The 22,154-nt window shown below is 37.0% G+C and overlaps 2 protein-coding genes across 10 annotated transcripts; one reads left to right on the top strand and one right to left on the bottom strand.

Moving 5' to 3' along the window:
* The first annotated feature begins 6,704 nt into the window (after nt 1–6,704).
* LOC110880328 (probable inactive DNA (cytosine-5)-methyltransferase DRM3) lies at nt 6,705–12,631 on the top strand. Of its 6 annotated transcripts, none has more exons than XM_022128923.2 (12): nt 6,705–6,857; nt 7,044–7,130; nt 7,206–7,334; nt 7,552–7,648; nt 7,826–7,872; nt 8,402–8,491; nt 8,975–9,085; nt 9,339–9,417; nt 9,962–10,059; nt 10,700–10,802; nt 10,956–11,035; nt 11,109–12,631. In XM_022128923.2, the coding sequence occupies exons 2-12, from the start codon at nt 7,128–7,130 to the stop codon at nt 12,471–12,473; spliced, it is 2,202 nt and encodes a 733-aa protein (XP_021984615.1). In that variant the 5' UTR covers nt 6,705–6,857; nt 7,044–7,127; the 3' UTR covers nt 12,474–12,631. The 6 variants fall into 6 exon arrangements, with proteins under 6 accessions (XP_021984615.1, XP_021984611.1, XP_035833974.1 ...); XM_022128919.2 differs by having other exon boundaries at nt 10,697–10,802; XM_035978081.1 differs by having other exon boundaries at nt 6,706–6,800.
* Nucleotides 12,632–14,984: 2,353 nt separating this feature from the next.
* Nucleotides 14,985–20,355, bottom strand: LOC110880326 (protein HIGH CHLOROPHYLL FLUORESCENCE PHENOTYPE 173, chloroplastic). 4 transcript variants are annotated; one of them, XM_022128918.2, is made up of 13 exons: nt 19,757–20,355; nt 19,481–19,693; nt 18,990–19,194; nt 18,848–18,923; nt 18,646–18,775; nt 18,468–18,572; nt 18,276–18,356; nt 16,372–16,461; nt 16,231–16,296; nt 16,063–16,119; nt 15,908–15,985; nt 15,774–15,821; nt 14,985–15,240 (listed from the first exon to the last, which is right to left on the bottom strand). In XM_022128918.2, exons 1-13 carry the CDS (start codon nt 20,279–20,281, stop codon nt 15,169–15,171), a joined length of 1,746 nt encoding a protein of 581 aa, XP_021984610.1. In that variant the 5' UTR covers nt 20,282–20,355; the 3' UTR covers nt 14,985–15,168. The 4 variants fall into 4 exon arrangements, 2 of the variants coding, with proteins under 2 accessions (XP_021984610.1, XP_021984609.1); XM_022128917.2 differs by having other exon boundaries at nt 18,646–18,793; nt 19,757–20,352; XR_004868314.1 differs by having other exon boundaries at nt 15,001–15,240; nt 16,063–16,143.
* Between the last annotated feature and the right edge of the window lie 1,799 nt (nt 20,356–22,154).

Raw genomic sequence — 22,154 nt, 5'->3', positions numbered from 1 at the left:
TGCCGTCACTAAACACATTCCTAAAATTGTAGCCATTTGTTGAGTTTTTTTTTGGTGTCTAATCCGCTTATATATATCACGATTGCCCTTGATTTTCTTGACTGTATATCTTTTAAATGTCAACATATACACGTGTGATTTAGTTTACGAAGATGTTTCAATGCCGAGAACCTCGATCAGAGAGTAAAAAAGGCTTAAGGTTCACAATGGTGTAAAAAGAAAATGGGATATACCGGGCTAGGATTCGAGTTACAGGAACAAGGGCCAAACCAACCACCCAAGAATGGAATCGTCGAGCGAAAACACTTGACAACCTCCTAGAAGCAGCTTTTCTTGCCACCAGACCTTTCTCCATCAATTAGGAATCTGATGCCGTCACTAAACACAATACTTAAATTGTAGCCATTTGTTGAGTGTCTTTTTGGTGTCTAATCCGCATATATATCACCATTACCCTTAATTTTCTTGACTGTATATCTCTTAAATGTCAACATGTACACGTATGATTTACTTTACGAAGATTTTTCAATGCTGAGAACCTCGATCAGAGAGTAAAAAAAGCGTAAGGTTCACAATGGTGTAAAATTAAAATGGGATATACCGTGCTAGGATTCGAGTTATAGGAAAAGGACCAAAACAACTACCAAAGAATGGAATCATCGAGCGAAAACACTTGACAACCTCCTAGAATCAGCTTTTTTATTGCCACCAGACCTTTCTCCATCAATTAGAAATCTGATGCCGTCACTAAACACAATCCTTAAATTGTAGCTATTTGTTGAGTGTTTTTTTTTGTGTCTAATCCGCATATATATCACCATAGCCCTTGATTTTCTTGACTGTATATCTCTTAAATGTCATCATATACACGTGTGATTTAGTTTACGAAGATTTTTCAATGCCGAGAACCTCGATCAGAAAGTAAAATAGGCGTAAGGTTCACAATGGTGTAAAATTAAAATGGGATATACCGGGCTAGGATTCGAGTTACAGGAACAAAGGCCAAACCAACCACCCGAGAATGGAATCGTCGAGCGAAAACTCTTAACAACCTCCTAGAAGCAGCTTTTCTTGCCACCAGACATTTCTCCATCAATTAGAAATCTAATGCCATCACTAAACACATTCCTTTAATTGTAGCCATGTGTTGAGTGTTTTTTTTTGTGTCTAATCCGCATATATATCACCATTGCCCTTAATTTTCTTGACTGTATATCTCTTAAATGTCAACATATACACGTGTGATTTATTTTACGAAGATTTTTTAATGCCGAGAACCTCGATCAGAGTGTAAAAAAGGCGTAAGGTTCACAATGGTGTAAATTAAAATGGGATACACCAGGCTAGGATTCGAGTTATAGGAACAATGGCCAAACCAACCACCCGAGAATGTAATCGTCGAGCGAAAACACTTGACAACCTCCTAGAAGCAGCTTTTTTCTTGCCACCAGACCTTTCTCCATCAATTAGAAATCTGATGTCGTCACAAAACACATTCCTAAAATTGTAGCCTTTTGTTGAGTTTTTTTTGTGTCTAATCCGCATATATATCACGATTGCCCTTGATTTTATTGACTGTATATCTTTTAAATGTCAACATATACACATGAGATTTAGTTTACAAAGATGTTTCGATGCCGAGAACCTCGATCAGAGAGTAAAAAGGCATAAGGTTCACAATGGTGTAAAATTAAAATGGGATATATCGGGCTAGGATTCGAATTACAGGAACAAGGGCCAAACCAACCACACAAGAATGGACTCGTCGAGCGAAAACACTTGACAACCTCCTAGAAGCAGCTTTTCTTGCCACCAGACCTTTCTCCATCAATTAGGAATCTGATGTCGTCACTAAACACATGCCTTAAATTGTAGCCATTTGTTGAGTGCTTTTTTTGTGTCTATTCCCATATATATCATCATTGCCCTTGATTTTCTTGACTGTATATCTCTTAAACGTCAACATATACACGTGTGATTTAGTTTACGAAGATTTTTCAATGCCAAGAACCTCGATCAGAGAGTAAAAAAGGCGTAAGGTTCACAATGGTGTAAAATTAAAATGTGATATATCGGGCTAGGATTCGAGTTATCGTAATAAGGGCCAAACCAACCACCCAAGAATGGAATCGTCGAGCGAAAACACTTGACAACCTCCTAGAAGCAGTTTTTCTTGCCACCAGACCATTCTCCATCAATTAGGAATCTGATGCCGCCACTAAACACATTCCTTAAATTGTATCCATTTGTTGAGTGTTTTTTTTGGTGTCTAATCCGCATATATATCACCATTGCCCTTGATTTTCTTGACTGTATATCTCTTAAATGTCAACATATACACGTGTGATTTAGTTTACGAAGTTTTTTCAATGCCAAGAACCTCGATCAGAGAGTAAAAAAGGCGTAAGGTTCACAATGGTGTAAAATTAAAATGTGATATATCGGGCGAGGATTCGAGTTATCGGAACAAGGGCCATACTAACCACCCAAGAATGGAATCATCGAGCGAAAACACTTGACAACCTCCTAGAAGCAGTTTTTCTTGCCACTAGACCTTTCTCCATCAATTAGGAATGCGATGCCGTCACTAAACACATTCCTTAAATTGTAGTCATTTGTTGAGTGTTTTTTTTTGGTGTCTAATCCGCATATATATCACCATTGCCCTTGATTTTCTTGACTGTATATCTCTTAAATGTCAACATATATACACGTGTGATTAGTTTACGAAGATTTTTCAATGCCGAGAACCTCGATCAGAGAGTAAAAAAGGTGTAAGGTTCACAATGGTGTAAAATTAAAATGGGATACACCGGGCTAGAATTCGAGTTACAGGAACAAGGGCCAAACCAACTACCCAAGAATGGAATCGTCGAGCGAAAACACTTGACAATCTCCTAGAAACAGCTTTTCTTGCCCCCAGACCTTTCTCCATCAATTAGGAATATGTTTAGGAATCTGATGCCGTCACTAAACATATTCCTTAAATTGTAGCCATTTGTTGGGTGTTTTTTTTGGTGTCTAATCCGCATATATATCACCATTGCCATTGATTTTCTTGACTGTATATCTCTTAATTGTCAACATATACACGTGTGATTTAGTTTACGAAGATTTTTCAATGCCGTGAACCTCGATCAGAGAGTAAAAAAGGCGTAAGGTTCACAATGGTGTATAATTAGAATGGGATATACCGGGCTAGGATTCGAGTTATAGGAACAAGGGCCAAACCAACCACCCAAGAGTGGAATCGTCAAGCGAAAACACTTGACAACCTCCTAGAAGCAGCTTTTCTTACCACCAGACCTTTCTCCATCAATTAGGTATATGATGCCGTCACTAAACACATTCCTTAAATTATAGCCATTTGTTGAGTTTTTTTTTTGGTGTAGGATCGTTGTGACGACTAATTGAGTCGATCAGAAGAGTTTTTGATCAAAACGAGAGGCGGAAACAGACGTTTTGATGAAGAATCAGCTAGATTTGCACTAAGAAGTAGTTTAATTGTCTTCTGTATTGATTTGACAACGTTTACAACCTGGAGACACTTCGGCAGAGCTTCGCTACCGGAATTTCCAAAGTTACAAATGAAATGATCAAGCACACTATATATAGGCATTCCATTCCGCACGAAATGGTACAAATCCATTTCGCACGAAATGGTCCATTTCGTGTGAGCATGCCATTTCGTGGGGAATGGCCATTTTGCATGAACTGGTCAATCAGCACTAAAACCCTATTTCTTTGACTACCTGCTCTGGATTATCCTATCTAGATACAAGACTCGATACAAGACGAAGTCGACAAACATATGCACCAACAGACTCCCCCTTGGATGTTGACGAAGTCTTCGGTGTCGAGTCTTCAGTATGACAAGTCTTCAGACTTGATCAGTCTTCTCGCTCTTTCCAAAGTGTCTAACATTGTAAGCATCCTCAATCTTCTCTCTTCTCTTTATCAGCATTTATACTCCCCTTGAATGTTGATCTTACAATCTTCAAGCTTAAATCTCGAGCTCTGTTCCAAGATCTGAATCTAGCTCTTACGTCCTTAGACTCCCCTTTGCTAGTAGACTCCCCCTTAAATTGTTCCGGGATCGCAAACTGACATAGCACTTTCACAGGTTCAAGAACGATTCCTGGCTCTCCAAGGATATATATGTTGACATTTAAGAGATATACAGTCAAGAAAATCAAGTGCAATGGTGATATATATGCGGATTAGACACCAAAAAAACACCCAACAAATGGCTACAATTTAAGGAATATGTTTAGTGACGGCATCAGATTCCTAATTGATGGAAAAAGGTCTGGTGGCAAGAAAAGCTGCTTTTAGGAGTTTGTCAAGTGTTTTCGCTCGACGATTCCATTCTTGGGTAGTTGGTTTGGCCATTTTTCCTGTAACTCGAATCCTAGCCCGGTATATCCCATTTTAATTTTACACCATTGTGAACCTTATGCCTTTTTACTCTCTGATCGAGGTTTTTGGCATTGAAAAATCTTCGTAAACTAAATCACACGTGTATATGTTGACATTTAAGAGATATACAGTCAAGAAAATCAAGGGCAATGGTGATATATATGCGGATTAGACACCAAAAAAAAAACACTCAACAAATGACTACAATTTAAGGAATGTGTTCAGTGACGGCATCACATTCCTAATTGATGGAGAATGGTCTGGTGGCAAGAAAAGCTGCTTCTAGGAGGTTGTCAAATGTTTTCGCTCGACGATTCCATTCTTGGGTGGTTGGTTTGGCCCTTGTTCCTATAACTCGAATCCTAGCCCGGTATATCACATTTTAATTTTACACCATTGTGAACCTTACGCCTTTTTTACTCTCGGATCGAGGTTCTTGGCATTGAATAATCTTCGTAAACTAAATCACACGTGTATATGTTGACATTTAAGAGATATACAGTCAAGAAAATTAAGGGCAATGGTGATATCTATGCAGATTAGACACAAAAAAAAAACACTCAACAAATGGCTACAATTTAAGGAATGTGTTTAGTGACGGCATCAGATTCCTAATTGATGGAGAAAGGTCTGGTGGCAAGAAAAGCTGCTTCTAGGAGGTTGTCAAGTGTTTTCGCTCGACGATTCCATTCTTGAGTGGTTGGTTTGGCCCTTGTTCCTGTAACTCGAATCCTAGCCCGGTATATCCCATTTTAATTTTACACCATTGTGAACCTTACACCTTTTTTACTTTCTGGTCGAGGTTCTCGGCATTGAAAAATCTTTGTAAACTAAATCACACGTGTATATGTTGACATTTAAGAGATATACAGTCAAGAAAATCAAGGGCAATGGTGATATATATGCGGATTAGACACCAAATGTTGGTGCATATGTCTGTCGACTTCGTCTTGTATCGAGTCTTGTATCTAGATAGGATAATCCAGAGCTCGGTAGTCAAAGAAATAGGGTTTTAGTGCGGATTGACCAGTTCATGCGAAATGGCCATTCCCCACGAAATGGCCATTCTCCACGAAATGGCATGTTCACATGAAATGGCATGTTCACATGAAATGGACCATTTCGTGCGAAATGGACTTGTACCATTTCGTGCGGAATGGAATGCCTATATATAGTGTGCTTAATCATTTCATTTGTAACTTCGGCAATTCCGAGGTGCCTATATATAGCGAAGCTCTGCAGAGGTGTCTCTAGGTTGTAAATCGTTGTCAAATCAATACAGAAGACATTTAAACTACTTCTTAGTGCAAATCAAGCTGATTCATCATCAAAACGTCTGTTTCCGCCTCTCGTTTTGATCAAAACTCTTCTGATCGACTCATTTGGTCGTCACAACGATCCTACATGTGGTATCATAGCTCAGGAGGAAGAGTTCTTACTGATTTAAGCTTGATTTCATCGAAATTCTGACTTTTACACCTTCTTTTTCACATTTTTCAAAATTAAACAAGATTTTACGGATAAAATGGTTTGATTTTCACATATAACGTGCGAAATACAGTTTTAATCAATCCTTGAAGGAATCAGACCTAAAATCGAACTAAAAGTTGATCAATTTGACAAAAATCCGACTGATTGGGTGACATCATCATTCATTTCGTACGTATTGAACTCTCATTTTGCACGAAATGGATTTTTAGTGTGACCATTTCGCTTGAAAAGCCCATTTCGTGTGAAACATTGTTTCATTTCACACGAAAAGCCCATTTCGTGTACATGGTCTTCAGATTAGTGGGTAGGGTGCTGGCGGTGGTGGTAGGTGGTGATTGTATGGTTGATGGTGGTTGGTTGTCTTCAGATTAGTTGGTAGGGTGCTGGTAGGTGATAGAAGAGGTTGAGGGAGAAAGGGATGAGAGTAAAAAAAGGTTTTAATGATTAATTATAAATAGAGTTTTTTACAAACTAGTCCCTAAACTTTAGTTTTTTACACAATAGTCTCTGAAGAGATGAAATGACAACAATGCCCTCATGTGCAAGGCACATGACCAGATTTAACCAAATATTCTAACTGGGTTTGACCTAAAGAACAAAACGTACAAAATTTTAAAAGGTAAAGGACAGCGCCTGTCAACTTTTGGGCAAAAGGATAAGCCTGAAATTTGATGTAAAAATAAAGGACAAAACAAATTTACTCTTGTTTAAGTTATCTTTGTGCATTGAAAAATTGTTTTTGAGTAACTTCTCATATGACTTGTATATAAGTTAATAAGTCGTATTTTTTGAGTAGAATCCCAATTCCCAAACACCCCTAAAGCAGCCGTCCTCTTGTCTATCTCCCCTGTTCGCTCCGTATTCTAAACCTAAAAAACAGCCAGCAGCAGGTAAGGTTCAATTAGCCACCATTTCTTCTCTATTAACATTTAAGGTTCAATCAGCAGGTAAGCTTCGATTAGCCACCATTTCTTCTGTATTACATTTGAATTGTTTTTTCGGAACGCCATTATGGTCGACGGAAACGCGATCCCGAGCGAACCTTCGTACCGCGAATTGGATCGGACGAACCAAAACGAAAATCGTGCCATGACCAGCGAATTATGTGACTATGTTAAGCTGTTGTTTTGCAGATATATATTTACAAAGGGCTTGGTTTATGTAACTTGTTATACCGAAAGCTATCTTCTAAGCCACCTGCTCCTTTTCATGCCAAGATGGTATACCAAACATCATCATCATCATTATCCAGTATTTTGTTTGATAATGACAGTTTTGCTGTTTTAACTTTGCAGTTTGAAATAACCAATCTATCAGACAGTGAAGATGAGGTCAAACCAGAGCTTAGAAGCCTTACAAAAGTAGAGACCATAGATTGCAATGGTTTTGCGTGTGAAGACATGTTCTTGAGTCATGTTAATAGGGTATGCCTGTTTTGTAGCCTATGGTTATCGTTTTTCTTGTAAAGCATCGTCTTTCTTATTTTAACAAGTGACTTGAGTTCAAGTTGGGTTGAAGGGTAGTTTTGTTTATTGATTATGTAGTTGTTTATAGTTAGTAGAATAGTAGTTAGTGGATACTCATGTTAATGTAAATACAACTCCACTTAATTAGGAGTGCCGTGTGTTATCTTTCTCACAGAACGATGGTGCGAGTTCATCTGGAAGTAATGTAAGATCATCCCTCCTAGGAATGGGATTTACGCCGGATCTTGTTGACAAAGCAATCAGACAAAATGGTATGCTATGCACAAACTGGATCTATCTATGTAGGGAAATATAGTGAAGGTTTGAGTCCATTTGATGTTATCTACTTCTGTTGTAAAGTTCTTTCTGGTTTTTAGTGTTTTCAGGGTCGTGTGCTTAGGGCTCCTACGTGTTTGATGTTTATCTGACGTTTCACTTCTATAATGTAGGCGAAGACAATATGGATTTGTTATTGGAGACTCTATTTGCATATTCTGTAAGTGGCTGTAAATAATCTACGATTCAACATTTGTTATATTTTTTTGGGCGTCTTTTACTTTAGCCCAAATATGGCACAAACTGTTGTTAGCTTTTGTTTACTTTCATGGTTTAAAAAAGTGCTTCTTTCATATTTAAAAAGTAAAAACAACCACTATTTTCATTTCAAGGCATCCTATGAAATGTGCATGTTTTATTTTCGGAAAATTTGCAAGTTCAAATTAAACATTTACCTGCTCACAAATTGGTTTCTGTTAGGATCCTTCTATCATTTTTTATAACTGAACAAATGACTAATACGACACTTGTGTTAAAAAACTTTGTAAGTCAATTATAAACATTGACATTGGTGGTAGGGAGTATCAAGTAGTGTTTTGCGTACTGTGTGCTTTATCTATTTTCTACACGCCATCTTGTATTGTCACCCTTGTGCTAGTCATATCATTTGAAATTTTGAATTAGCCTGCATAAATTATTTATACATATGAAGCGGAGTTATAAATTATGTATATTTTTTAACAAAACAGACGCTTCAAACATCAAAGGTCAGATCACTGCAGCCTGCTAATGGGTCTTTCTTGGACAAAGACTTGGCGCAAAGTAGTGGAAAAAGGAAGGTAATTGCCACCACATGACCTTGCAATTTGGTTTTGCAGGATTGGTTCGTATAAGAGTTATCTGTAACAACTGCTTATTGTTCTATAATAATATGAAGCATTCTTGAATTCTGTTTATGCCAACAATGATTGTTAAAAGCTCGCCTCTATTCTTTTTTGGTTGTTAGAGGATGCTTTCCTGGTATCATAGGAGGGAGGGTAATTAACACTTGGAGTTTATACCATATCTTATAAAACATTGTTATCCCCACACAATATTTTTTATCAACCTAGCCGTGCAGTTAGTTGATGGTGCAAGTTTGTATTATATATTTTTATCGAAGAAAAACATTTTACCTTGTGGAACGACAGGAAACTATATAATTAGTTCAAAGGAAATAATGACTGCTAACTATTAGCGAGACATGCCTTTATAGATCATGTTTCAGTTGCCATTTTTTAGCTTTAGATGACTGTAAGTGACTTTTTATGTGAATTCAACAGGCTGTTCTTATATCAAATTCAGAATCATCTGATTCTCTGAATGACTTATTCGAAGATGAGAAGGATGTAAGCAGCCGGGGCATTGGCTCTACAGATATTCCTTTAAAAGAGGTAACTAAGTATTTGGCATATAAGGGGGGAGTAAATATCTTTAGTAAAGCAATAATAAACAGATTAGTAGTTTAACACAATAGTCACCTTTCTTTTGCCTGTAAACCTGTGAAAAGTTGAAAATAAGTCTCATCTAATACCTGCGGCTGTCCACTTTTGGCACCAATAGTGAGGTTGCCTTTTTCTAAGGTCTTTCAATTTCATTTCTTGTGCCCCTTGATATCACGTTTGTGATTTTCTTCAATCTATGCAGGACCCTGATGACAAAAAGGCGTCCTTACTAATGATGAACTTTACTATGGAGGAAGTTGAGTTCGCAATAAACAAACTTGGTATTGTAACTTCTATATACCAGTTTATTATTTTCTCTCTGTCTGAACAAGAACAAGCCTAGTAACTGCAGTTAGTAGGGGTGGTTTGAATATAAGAACTTTTGGCTGCTTTTTTGACATATGTACTATGCAGTAAATATCGGTGATATATCGGTTATATCCGTCATATCAGTCCCTTAGTAAAATATCGGTGTCAAATATTGGTACCGATATTATCGGCGATATTGACCGATATAACTGATATATCACTGATATTTGACCAATATAACCGATATATCACTGAATTATTGTTAAATTGCTATATATATATATATATATATATATATATATATATATATATATATATATATATATATATAAATTCTGCATTATATTAAAATTACAGATATCCCACTGATATCTCACCGAGATAACCTATATTTCAAATATCGGTCCTTGACCGATATCCGATATATTACCTCATTAACTGCATAGATGTAGCAAAAAAATTCACATGGCATACAACTTGGTAATTTAGAGACTATCTTTTCTTGATTCTTAACAGGGGAAGATGCCCCTTTACACGAACTCGTAGATTTCATATTTGCTGCTCAGATGGCTACCACAGATGATTCAAACAAGAGCCATGCAACAAGGAATGAGGTTTATTATCTCCCATTTACCATTATATTTTCTCAATTTCTTCTTTTTTTGGCGTAGTGCGATCCATTAACCCCCTGCTTCTTGTTATTTTCTGCTACTTTATTCATCTCTCGTTGTAGACTGTAAGTTGTGATCTTACCAAAACACGTCACACTTGATTTTAGACAGTCAATACGATTACGTCTCAAGCTACTTATTGATTTTTTTATACATTTTGTTGCCAATTACTTATCGGTTGTCGTTTTATACCAATGTCCATTCATATATAACTATAAGTTTGGTCTCATTCTCAAAATCAATCATGAAACCTATGATTTTCCTCTCATCTTCTTGTGTTCAAAGTGCCGGTGGTAAATCAGAACCAATCACTTTCCATTGTTTAAAAAATGATATTACATATTAATTATAACAAAAAGAGCTATTTTGTGATGGTTAATACCGCCTGCAAAATTTTGTGAAATTAAGTATTAAACATGTATTGTTCACGCACACGCACCGATGTGGTAAAGTTGCAGAATACATCATATTTCAGTATATCGCTTGTTTATGGGACAAACGTTCTTGCATGTTTTTCTAGAATATTAATATCCATTACAAGTCATATTATTTGCTGTAATACTACTTGGGTTAACATTAGCAGGATGCCAACACTGAGACCTTGTTTGGGACCATGGACAAGACTCTTAGGTTGCTTGAAATAGGCTTCTCGGAACAAGAAATTTCTGCAGCCATTGAGAGATATGGTGAGTAAATATTCATATTTTTCTTCTATTAGACTAGTTATGTAATTATCGTAGTCTAGAAGTATCCAAGTGTAATATTATTTTCTATATATAGAGTTTATGCAAGCCTATAATATATAAAATAATACTGCAATTTGATTAATCTTGTATCAGGTTCGGAAGTTTCCATATCAGAGCTTGCTGAGTCGATTGTTTGTGATAGGATGGCTGGCCCTGGTGTTAAAACCGAAGAGGTATTCTTTTTTTTACCTTTTCTGTTTGGTTTATTATTGAGCATGGCTCTGACAAAATATCTTGACTTCACAGGATTCATGGATGGCTGGAAATAATAAATTCAAGTCTACAGCTATGGGGCCGGAAAAAGTGTTAGATGCCAGTTTTTATAGTAAATTAGCATTACGAACTGAAGAAAGTATTCAGGCTGCAGCTTCTCAGAGGAAGGCCTTGGACGTTTTTAAAGGGAAACAACCAAAAGAAGATGAAACGGCTGATGAACCGGTTAGTTTACAAAGACCAAAACCAGAGTTTGATGATTTGAGCAGCTATCCTGGACCAGCACACACTGTACCAAAACCCCCGGTTAGCTCCAAGGTTTTACAGAGACAACAGAAGTATAGGGCTAAGCGTATGGCGGCAATGGCAGTGCCGAAACTCATCCAGCCTACTTCATGTAGCAGTGTGGACCAAATGGTAGCCAAAGCTCCGTTGTTCTTTTACGGGAATGTTATGAACTTATCTGATGATTCATGGATCAAAATCTCTAAGTTTTTGTATGCAATTGAGCCTGAGTTCGTCAACACCGAGCTTTTCTCAGCATTGAGTAGGAAAGAAGGGTATCTACATAATCTGCCAACCGAAAACCGGTTTCACATCCTGCCAAAAGCACCTTTGACGATAGAAGACGCGATACCACTGAAGAAGAAGTACTGGCCTTCATGGGATACAAGAAAGCAGTTGACTTGTATTAGTTCTGAAACTCTTGGAATTTCCCAACTCTGTGACAGGCTGAGAAATCTATTGATTAACTCAAACGGGCAACTGTCTGTTGAACAGCAAAATAATCTTCTTCAGCAATGCAGGACCTTGAATCTTATGTGGGTGGGCCGCAACCGATTAGCACCACTTGGACCTGAGTCGGTGGAAAGGATTCTTGGGTACCCACTGCATCACACAGAGGCGGATGGGATGAGCGCGGGAGAAAGGCTGCAATCTCTGAAACACTCTTTTCAAACGGACACTTTAGGGTACCACTTATCTGTTTTAAAGTCTATGTATCCTGAAGGAATATCTGTGCTTTCAATCTACAGTGGAGTTGGAGGGGCGGAAATCACTTTGAACCGCCTTGGGATTCGGTTAAAGGTGGTGGTTTCAATTGAGCCGTCGGAAGTCAAGCGTGGGATCTTGAAGCGGTGGTGGGATAAGTCAGACCAGACAGGGGAGTTGGTTCAGATTGCAACCATTCAAAAGTTATCGAGTAGTAAGCTTGAGAGTCTGATGAACAAGTTGGGTGTTTTTGATTTCATCATATGTCAAAATCCATATAACCACTCTCCTAGAAGCGTTTCTATGGCTGCTGCAGAAATGGAAAGCTTTGCAGGTTTGGACTTCTCGATGTTCATTGAGTTTGTTCGTGTTCTGCGAACAGTTCGGGGTGCCATAAAGACCAGGTGACCGAGTATTTATCTAACATAAATTATTGGTGTAGTTTGGTACAACTTAAAACTTGTATGCTTCGGCAATAATTAACTAGTATGTATTTTGGCTATTTACAAATCCTGTCTTTTTCACTGGTTGATGGAAAATTAAGTAGTGAAAGCTTAACAGTAAAATGGTTGCTTTTTAGGAATTGATAATAATTTCTCTTTATATTTTTTACTTATTATAACCGCAATATTTATTTATAGGAGAAAGTAAACATGAGACTATTGCACATCCAACCTTAGATGTGAAACCACCCAAAACTACCCGGTTTTGTTAAAAATGTTTCCATTTTAATACAAAGTAAGTTTCCTACATTATATCTCCAACTTCTTAGTTCAGCACCACAACTCAAAAAAAAAAAAAAAAAGAAGTCATTATACTTGAATATACTTATAATCCTAATCAGACAGGTTTCAAATTCTAATCATATAATTGTTTTCATTCTGATCTTCTCCATAATTGTTCATCAATTATTTGTTTCTAAGATTCTAGGGGGGTCGTCACAAAGTAAACCATTTTTTTTTCAAGTTAATTACACAGATGGATCCTATGGTTTATAGCTACTTTCACCTTTAGGTACTAATTTTTATTAACAGATTTAGGTTTTATGGTTTCAATTTTGTAACGCCTTTGGGTACTACCACCAAAATTAATTAATTTTATCAATGTAATGACTAAAATACCCTTCTATTTTTTTTTTTAATTTTATCAATGTAACACATTTGGGTACTAACACCTATTTTATTTAAGTTTAATCAATTTTACAAAGAAATATAAACCAAATAACTGGTGTTTGATTTTTGTTAATTTCTTGTCACATAATTAAGGTTTTGCTGGTAGGATTTAGATATTATTTTCAGTATTTTTAAGGTTTATATACCTCTCCCCGATGAATTTCAACCTAATACATGAGGTTTGGTTTTTGTCATATAAACTAACTGAAGCATTATTACAAGCACAGACCGATATTTATATTTATGTATCACTAACACGCCATTATAATGGATTTATTTTATTATGATAACGAAACTTTATAATGTAAAGGCACAAATTTAGTATTTCATACAACTAAGGGTGTAGGGAGTGGTTAGACACTTGAAAGTGATAAACTTCAAAATCAACCAATGAAGAATAATATATAAAATGTAAATTACGTGCGTAATCATCTTTTATATATGATTCTTCATTTTTTTTCATAAACATGTCCATGTAACATACATAGTAATAATCTACTAGTATATTATATCTGGTTTATTTAATAATAACCGTTTCAAAACATATGGCTAGTCAAAACATTTTAAAATTGTTATAGACAAAAATAATTTTAATTCAAAATTCTTTGTAAAATTGATTTAAACTTAAATAAAATTAGGTGTACCCAAAGGTGTTACATTGATAAAATTAAAAAAAATGAAAGAGTATTTTAGTCATTATATTGGTAAAATTAACTAATTTTGATGTTAGTAACCAAAGCTGTTACAAAATTGAAACCATAAAACCAAAACCTGTTAAAAAAAGTTAATACCTAAAGATGAAACTAGCTATAAACTATAAGTTCTATATGTGTAATTAACTCTTTTTTTTATATAAACGCCGCAACAAACGTGCACCTCCACCTATACCACTTCCATTCACAAATAATTAAAGTACGATCATTAAAATCAAAAAAGAAAAAAATAACATTTGGGTTTTTTATTTTTATGAATGATTGTGTGTTCATTTTATGTAATACGGTATAGACTTTTTTTTTTGAATGTGTTAAAATAATTGTACGGTGGGCGGGCTCAATGGAAAAAGACGATGAGAATAGCATATTTTTTTTAAGGGTAAATTTGAATAACTGACGGACCATTGAAGTATCATCATGCCACTAGCAGAACCACCCGATCATATCCATCTCTACTAGGTAATAATGTCTATACACCAATTCAGGAGGAAACCCAATAAATCTGGGAAAAAACCCCTTTGTGGGAAACGAACCTATGACCTAATGGTCATAAACCTTATCTCACCCCCGAGATACCACTAGGCTATAATGTCATGGGTAAGATAGCATATAAAGGCAAGATTACTGAAGATCAAATCTTGAAACAAAAAGGGCCAATTATATATACTTCTAGCTTTTATATCTCAAGTTCATATATTTCATACATTTCATATTTTATATATTTATTTCACATATTTATACTTTCATTTCATGTATTTACACATTAATTTCATATATTTCTAAGCAAAAGTTTTAGCCCAAGTTTGATTTTTGCTATTAACTAAAATTAAATAAACTATGGATAAAAGATGTTCGTATGTTATACTATTCAATTCTCGACCACGAATTAATTTAATAGCGGTCAATTCAGTTAGTCTATTTTATTAACCAATCAGTTTTCAGTTAATCACTTCGGTTTATTCGGTTAGATTGACGGTGTATACCATACTACAATCAGATACACAATTACAAATGGTTACGAAAGTGAAACTACAGGGACAAAAAAGACTATTAGTTAATTCAAGGGATATAAGAGCAAAGATCATCCCGTGCTTTTCGATTTACATGATTTAAGTCCATGCTTTACAAGTAGTTCAAGAGGTATATAATTCCATGTACATAATCCCTGGTCAAGCAAGATAGATAGATAGATATATAACAGCAAAGACCAGTAGTATCTCATGTGTTCTTTTCCAAAGCTGATAATGCCGGTGTTAGATAGTTATTAGCTTTGTCAGGCAGATGTGCCACCTGCGTAGGGAAACATATCAAATATCATCAAATGGAACATCATCTATTGTTCAAAAGTTTTAAGTCGTCTAATGTGGTTAGGGTGCACCCCTCATGAGTTTGGGGGAAAATTTCACCCAACCAATCATAATATGCCATGTCATTTCCCCTCTCATTGTCCCCTCTTGCCCAAAAAAAAAACAAAAAACATAGGGGCGGTTTCCCCCAAACCATTAAAAAAACAAAACAAAACATTCAGTTCGGTAGAACACCGATGAGAGGATCATTTTTTCACAAAAGCATATGATTGCCCCTCAATCGCCAGTACCTCCTCTCCCCCATTAACCCGCATGCGGCAACTCTTCCCCGATTCAAGACCTCCCCGCGCGGCTAAAAATGGTGGCAGCGGTGTTCCCCTTGCGGAAAAGGGGCTTGCCGCTTCCACCCCGTACACCCTCATGTTTAAAATAACTGTTTAACCTCTATAGTCTAATCCAGACCACTTATCTGGCAGTAAAAACCGAGTACATCTACTTAATAACTGCAGCCCTTACCAACTCATACAACTCCTTCCCCGGCTCAGCAACATATTCATAGCATACCTGTTCATATATAAAATAATATAATATAATCATCACTCAGTTCCATCGAAGTCATCTATGGTGAAAGTAAATAATATGTTACTGACATCGAAGCTCTTGTTCCTTGCAGTTGAATCATGCAATGCCTTTACACAGATATCAGCCACATCGGCACAACTGATACCCTACAAGTGGTCTGATGCTAAGCTTGGACACGTCTTAAAATATGGACTGTTTATTAATTCGTTATCACTGTTCTCACCTGAGATATCCTGTTTCCTTGATCAAAAATGAGAGCTCGCTGTCCCCCAGGTTCTTCCTGATAAACCCAATGCAACAATCACTATTGAACAATAAGATAAAATAAATGAACTCCAACCCACACATGCAGAACTAAAACGCGTTCAGAAGCTAGCTATGATGAACTCACCATTAACGGACCGGGGCGAATTATTGTGTACCCAAGGCCTGATCTTCTCAGAGAGTCCTCTCCGGCCTATAGAAGAGATCTCAACAAACAGATAAATATATAACATTAAAAAAAAAAAAAGTAGACCAAGAAAGAACAGACCTTCTTGGCTCGTAAAACCTGCTCCCTTCTACTAGTTTCAATTCCCGACCCTGTACATGAGACCAAGATGAAGTCCGTTTCTTGTCCAGTCTGCAAAACAGGCTGTTATTCAAATTCTAGGAGAAAGTTGATATTACAAGTTACATACTCCCTCTAGAAATAGAAAACAACTATGACACTTGATACATGTGTAAACAAAAGCAAACTACAGGTGCTGTCAGGCCTGTAAACGAACCGAACGAACACGAACATAGGCATGTTCGTATTCGTTCATTTAACTTTAACCGAATACGAACATGAACACGAACACATAATCGAACACATTTTTTTGTTAGTGTTTGTTCATTAAGAAATCGGGCATGTTCGTGTTCGTTTAAAGCCTAAACGAACAGTTCACGAGCATAAACGAACACAAATAAACATAAACGAACACAAATGAACATAAACAAAAAATATTAACTGAACATATTTGAATAAACATAAACAAACATAAATTAACATGATTAAACATACATAAACGAACACAAATGAATGTAATTGAACAAATATGAACAAACACAATTTAACATTAGTGAACACAAACAAACAAGTCTAATATAGTAGTTTTTATATCCGAAAACACATCTAAATTAAGGTTTATAGATACTAAAATGAAGTAGTTTTTTTTATAAAAATATCAAGTAAGTGATCAGTTACCATCTAAGAAAATTTTTAAAATTTTATTTTTTATTACTAGAAAACTCAATTACTAATTAGTTATATTTATATAAGTAGTTAGAAAACCTAACATTTATATAAACATAACTATTTATGTATTTACTAAAATTTAAACGAACATAAACGGACGTAAATAAACGAACATACACAAACGTTATCGAACATAAATGAACAAACATAAACGAACGTTCACGAACATAAATGAACGAACACAAGGAGTGTTCATGTTCATTTATTTAATTAAACGAACACCATTTTTTGTTCGTGTTCGTTCGTTTATTAAATAAACGAACATAAACGAACTTCCCGCCGAACAAGTTCACGAACAGTTCATGAACGTTCAGTTCGTTTATAGGCCTAGGTGCTGGTCCAGAAGCTATTTCATAGACTTGTCTTTTAAGAGCCTTCTGAAGTTCGTTCAGAGGTTTCTACTGGTCCTTTATCTTCTAATAACTCAGAAGTGTGTGAAGATTTAACTAAGTTTTGGAAAATACTTGGCCAAAGGAGTGGGAAGCAAAGAGGCAGAAAACAGCTTTTTAGATATAGTGGTCGCATGGCATGGCATGGGATGCGAACATTTTCTTTCATTTATTTTGGTGATGGTGCTTACATGGTTAAACTTCCTGGAGACTTTTTGTGTCTAGTACTTTCAGTGCCATACATTGAAGATGAACTTGAGGCCAAGTTTAAATTTTGTTCTGACTTGTCATAACTCAGAATAACCTGACTCGCTTTCTAGTGAATCAGAATTGGAGGTTGGTTCAGATATCGTCCAGAACCTCTGACCCCATAAGTCATGCTAACCCAGAAGGTCTCCTGGACGTAAATCAAGCTATGATGTTGTATCACATTTTGAGTTTATGGGTGGCAGTGTTTTCACAAAGGATTTACTCTGCTCCAACGAATCTACTAAGGGTTGTCCATTATAATGATTTCAATAAGCTGGTGCATAACCTTGTGTGTGGAATTTTATTAAGTTTTTCTAATTACTTTACCTAGAAGTGAGCATAGAATACAGAATCAATTCGTAATGGACTTGGTATATACGAATTGGAGAGAGTTTATCCTCTTTTTCCTGAAATTGTCATTTTTTCCTCTTTGAAATAATCCCTTTCCTTTTACTCATGGTGGGTGTTATGTGTCAAGAAGTAGAGCCAGGGACTATATTGTAATTGTTCTATACTTACCGGCAATGCTTTTATATATTCCAGTTTCAGTTTAAAGCTTCTTAAGTCCTGGTTCGTTCCAACTGGTCCTTCAGCAGCTCTCTGTCAAAGTGAGAATTCATAGCACAATATAGTTGTTGTTTGGTTTTAACTCATAGACAATAAAAATGCCCATGTATGAGTAACATGGGACTGAATAGTATGGAAACAAACCTGTCTTCTGGGTTCAAAACGTATGGTCAGTGTGTGAACAAGGAACGGATCCAGTGGTGGATCAGCTGGATTGACAGGCCGGAACGAAGTAAATGGGACTCGTACCTATCATCAAGACATGTATGAGGTACCTTTCCTTTAAAAGCAATAATAAAATGGCAAATTTAGGATGACTCACCCTGCAAAACCCCACTTTTGTGCTAAATCTAGAAAAGTAGAGACTGCTCTGGGTTGTGTCTCCTCCGGCTTCAAGAATCAAAACATATGACCTTCCATTCCCCCCTACAGAAAGTACGAGACCTTCATACCTGAAGTTGGGAGGGAGACTAGACTTAATTAATTAAGCAGAATCCAGTGAGCATCAGCTATTTGGGAAGTACCTGTCCAACGTGCTACCAAGAGGAAGTGATAGCTTAGTCGACAGTTCAACATATCCTCCTCTAGTAAAAACGTAACCTGTTTGTTTACATACCAAACACTTTAACATCAATCATTTACCTATACTAAAAGAAATTGTTATACCTGAAAAAACTGCATCTCCGCTCTCACTGAACTCAAATTTAGCATCCATTCCTCCATCATATTTGGCAGCGACTGTATCCTGGAAATAAGTTCCCTTGCGGACTTCCCATTCATTCAAGGAATCTGCGGACTTGAACTTTGCAAGTAAAAGCTTGCTCTTGCTGCTTTTTCCAGCCCGCAGCTGTGCTAGCTTATTGTTGTAGTCCTTAAACAATACAAGAATATCTAAGATCACTGTCTGACAGAAATAACTCGACATTCAATTAAACCCTGTAAGTAATAGTTCATTAAGGATCGGGTTGTTGTACTTTGGTGTCTCCTGCTAGTTTGTCTAAGCAGTTAAATTCATTGATTGGTTTTGTAACTGACTTGGTGCCACATTATTGGTTGGTATGAGCTACAAATAAGTTGAAAACAGACAGACATACATACATACTCTAGATCTATTTTTATACTGCAAGCAAAACCAAACAAGTTTATGCATGATTTACCTGAAAGGCTTTGCTGAGGTTGTATACACCCTGATGATCAACTCTGTTGAGATCGACAGTAATCGAAGAACGAGCAGTGGCACAATAGATAATCTTGTTGCAACCTTCTACAGCATCCCGGAGAGTGGCAGGATCTCCAACGTCCCCAACCACAATCTTAACGGAAGTTGGCAACATGTCCACAACTTGTTGATCCGCATTCCTTACCAGAGCCTAATAAAAAGTGGAATGAATCATCATAAGAAAAGAAAAAGGAAAGGAATGTTGTTTACTTACTTTGACCGAATAGCCCCTGAGCATGAGCTTGCGGACAACAATACGACCAACACGGCTGGTAGCACCGATGACGAGAACAGTGGTGTTCTGAGCCCCAGGGATTGCAAACTCGCACATGGGGCCGCCCTCCTGAATAAGAAGGATACTCTCGTCGTTGGTGCGGGTGGTCCTAGAGATCTGACCCAATTCCGAGAACTTGCGCCAGGCCTCATCGAATATCTGCCTGGACCGTCTCCCTAATCCAACGGGGTTCGCGTCCACCAGCCTCTTCATCACAGAGACCTTGCCTTCAACCTCCTCCTTCTCATCCTCATCGTCTGTAGGCGGAGTAGGAGGAGGAGGAGGGGATGGGGGTGAAGAAGCCCTAGAAGAAGAGATCATTAAGCGTCTGCAAGGTTGATGATGATGATTGGCAGCACCACTCCAACTACTGAAACCATTGAGGCCGCCGAAGTCATTGCTAATTTTCACTTTGCCACAGCCAAACCCCCCGGCAGGTAGTGCAGCAGCTGCAGCAGTTGTCATTGTTGTACAGTCTAGTATGGAGGAGGGACGGATTACTACGCCCCCTCACTCTTGTCTATAGTATTTAATCCGCCAGGTCAGCTCACAAACTCCAGCCACATAAATAATCCAGACTTGACAATCTGACACGTAGAGTCGCTCACCTTCACTTATTATTATTATTTTTAATCCTAAAATTGCTATTTTAGATAGCCTTTAACTTCAATAATTACAATCACAATCATTTATTTGTAAAACCCATTACATGTTACGTCCTTTAAAATTTTTAATTAAGTTTATTCATGTAAGGGCAATTTAGTCTTTTTAACGAATTATTTATAGTATTTAATAAATAATCAACTCATCATCTTCACACATTAAAACACACAGTTCTGCAACAATGGCAGCTCAATTCATAGAACCACAATGCAATATTCAACCTGCTCGCAAGCTCAAATACTTCCTTCAAGACTAAAACCTCCCGTTCCCGCGCTCTCGCAAATCCTCCGTCTTCCTCCATGCCGCCGTCAAATACTCTTCCATCCGTACCATCTCCCGCCGTTTCTCCACCAAAAACCGCTCCACATCACCTCTTCAGGAGCCTAAAATCACCAGAACAACCTCCGTAACCGTCAAGGACATTCTCCGCTGAAAATCCTTCCGAGATCTGTCAGATCCGGTTGAATTTCACGCTCCTCTAGTGCCGGATTTCTCACCGGAGTCTATTCGCTGTACAACGTCCACCGGTTTGCCGAGGAGTAGTAGTTGTAGCCGTAGTTGGTGCGATAGTGATTTCACCGTCGGTGATTCACCGGAATGTTTCTGTACATTCTCCGGTGAATCAGAGGTTGTTGATAAGAAGAATTTTCACGTTAATGTCATTGGTGAAAGGAAGAATAGAGATTTGCAGGTATAAACTGTGATGAACCTAATTGTGATGAACTAAATTTTGCAATTGAGTGTTTGTTGATGAAATTAGGGCTTATGATTATATCTAAACTGTAATACAGGATCAAATTGTCCTTGTAGAAGAAGAGGAACAACATATTTATATACGACGGCCGATGTTGGTTCTGGATGGATTTGGTGGTGCTAGTTGTTGGATACTGTGTGTTTTAATGTGTGAAGATGATGAGTTGATTATTTATTAGATACTATAATAATTCAGTAAAAAGACTAAATTGCCCTTATATGAATAAACTTAACTAAAAATTTTAACCTAGTTAGTGTTAAAGGACGTAACATGTAATGGGTTTTACAAACAAAGGATTGTGACTGTAATTATTGAAGTTAAAGGCTATCCATTGAAATCTGATACAAACATAAAAGACGAAAATTGTAATTTACCCTTTTTTTAATTCACAAAACCTATAAGGGTGGAGGGAGTGGTCTCGGGGAGTGCTTCGGGGAGGGGAGTTTGCCGCGTGAGGAACCATTGCCAGGGGTATAATCGGTGAGTTGGGAGTGTCCAATCAGTGTATACTCACCGAGTGTTTGAAGAGGTGAGAGATGGGAGGGGGAGGGGGTTAATGGTGGGTCCCAACCCCTTTCAACCAATCACAAATTTATCTTTAAAAAAATTGTTTACCACCCTCCATGTGTTTGACCATTGTTAGTGATTGAGTACAAAATGGGTAGTGAAGTTGGGACTTGACATGACATGACATTATTGGTTAGAAAATAGTTTAAACACTCACCATTTGGTGGCCACTCCCTCCACCCTAATAGCATTCACAATTCGTCCCTCAAATTCTATGAGGTGACTTTTTAGATTATGAAAAATAATTATAGGTGGTTGAAAATGATTGTGAGTATAGCAGAAAGAAAATGTTACTGTTCATCAGTAAATTTGAGGGGACACTCTTCACCCTCTATAGTTTTTTAATATATTTTG

This window comes from Helianthus annuus, chromosome 9 (assembly GCF_002127325.2).
Source record: "Helianthus annuus cultivar XRQ/B chromosome 9, HanXRQr2.0-SUNRISE, whole genome shotgun sequence".
Classification (NCBI taxonomy): domain Eukaryota; kingdom Viridiplantae; phylum Streptophyta; class Magnoliopsida; order Asterales; family Asteraceae; genus Helianthus; species Helianthus annuus.
Note: the sequence above shows the minus strand (reverse complement) of the source record. Positions and strands in the feature narration are given on the sequence as shown.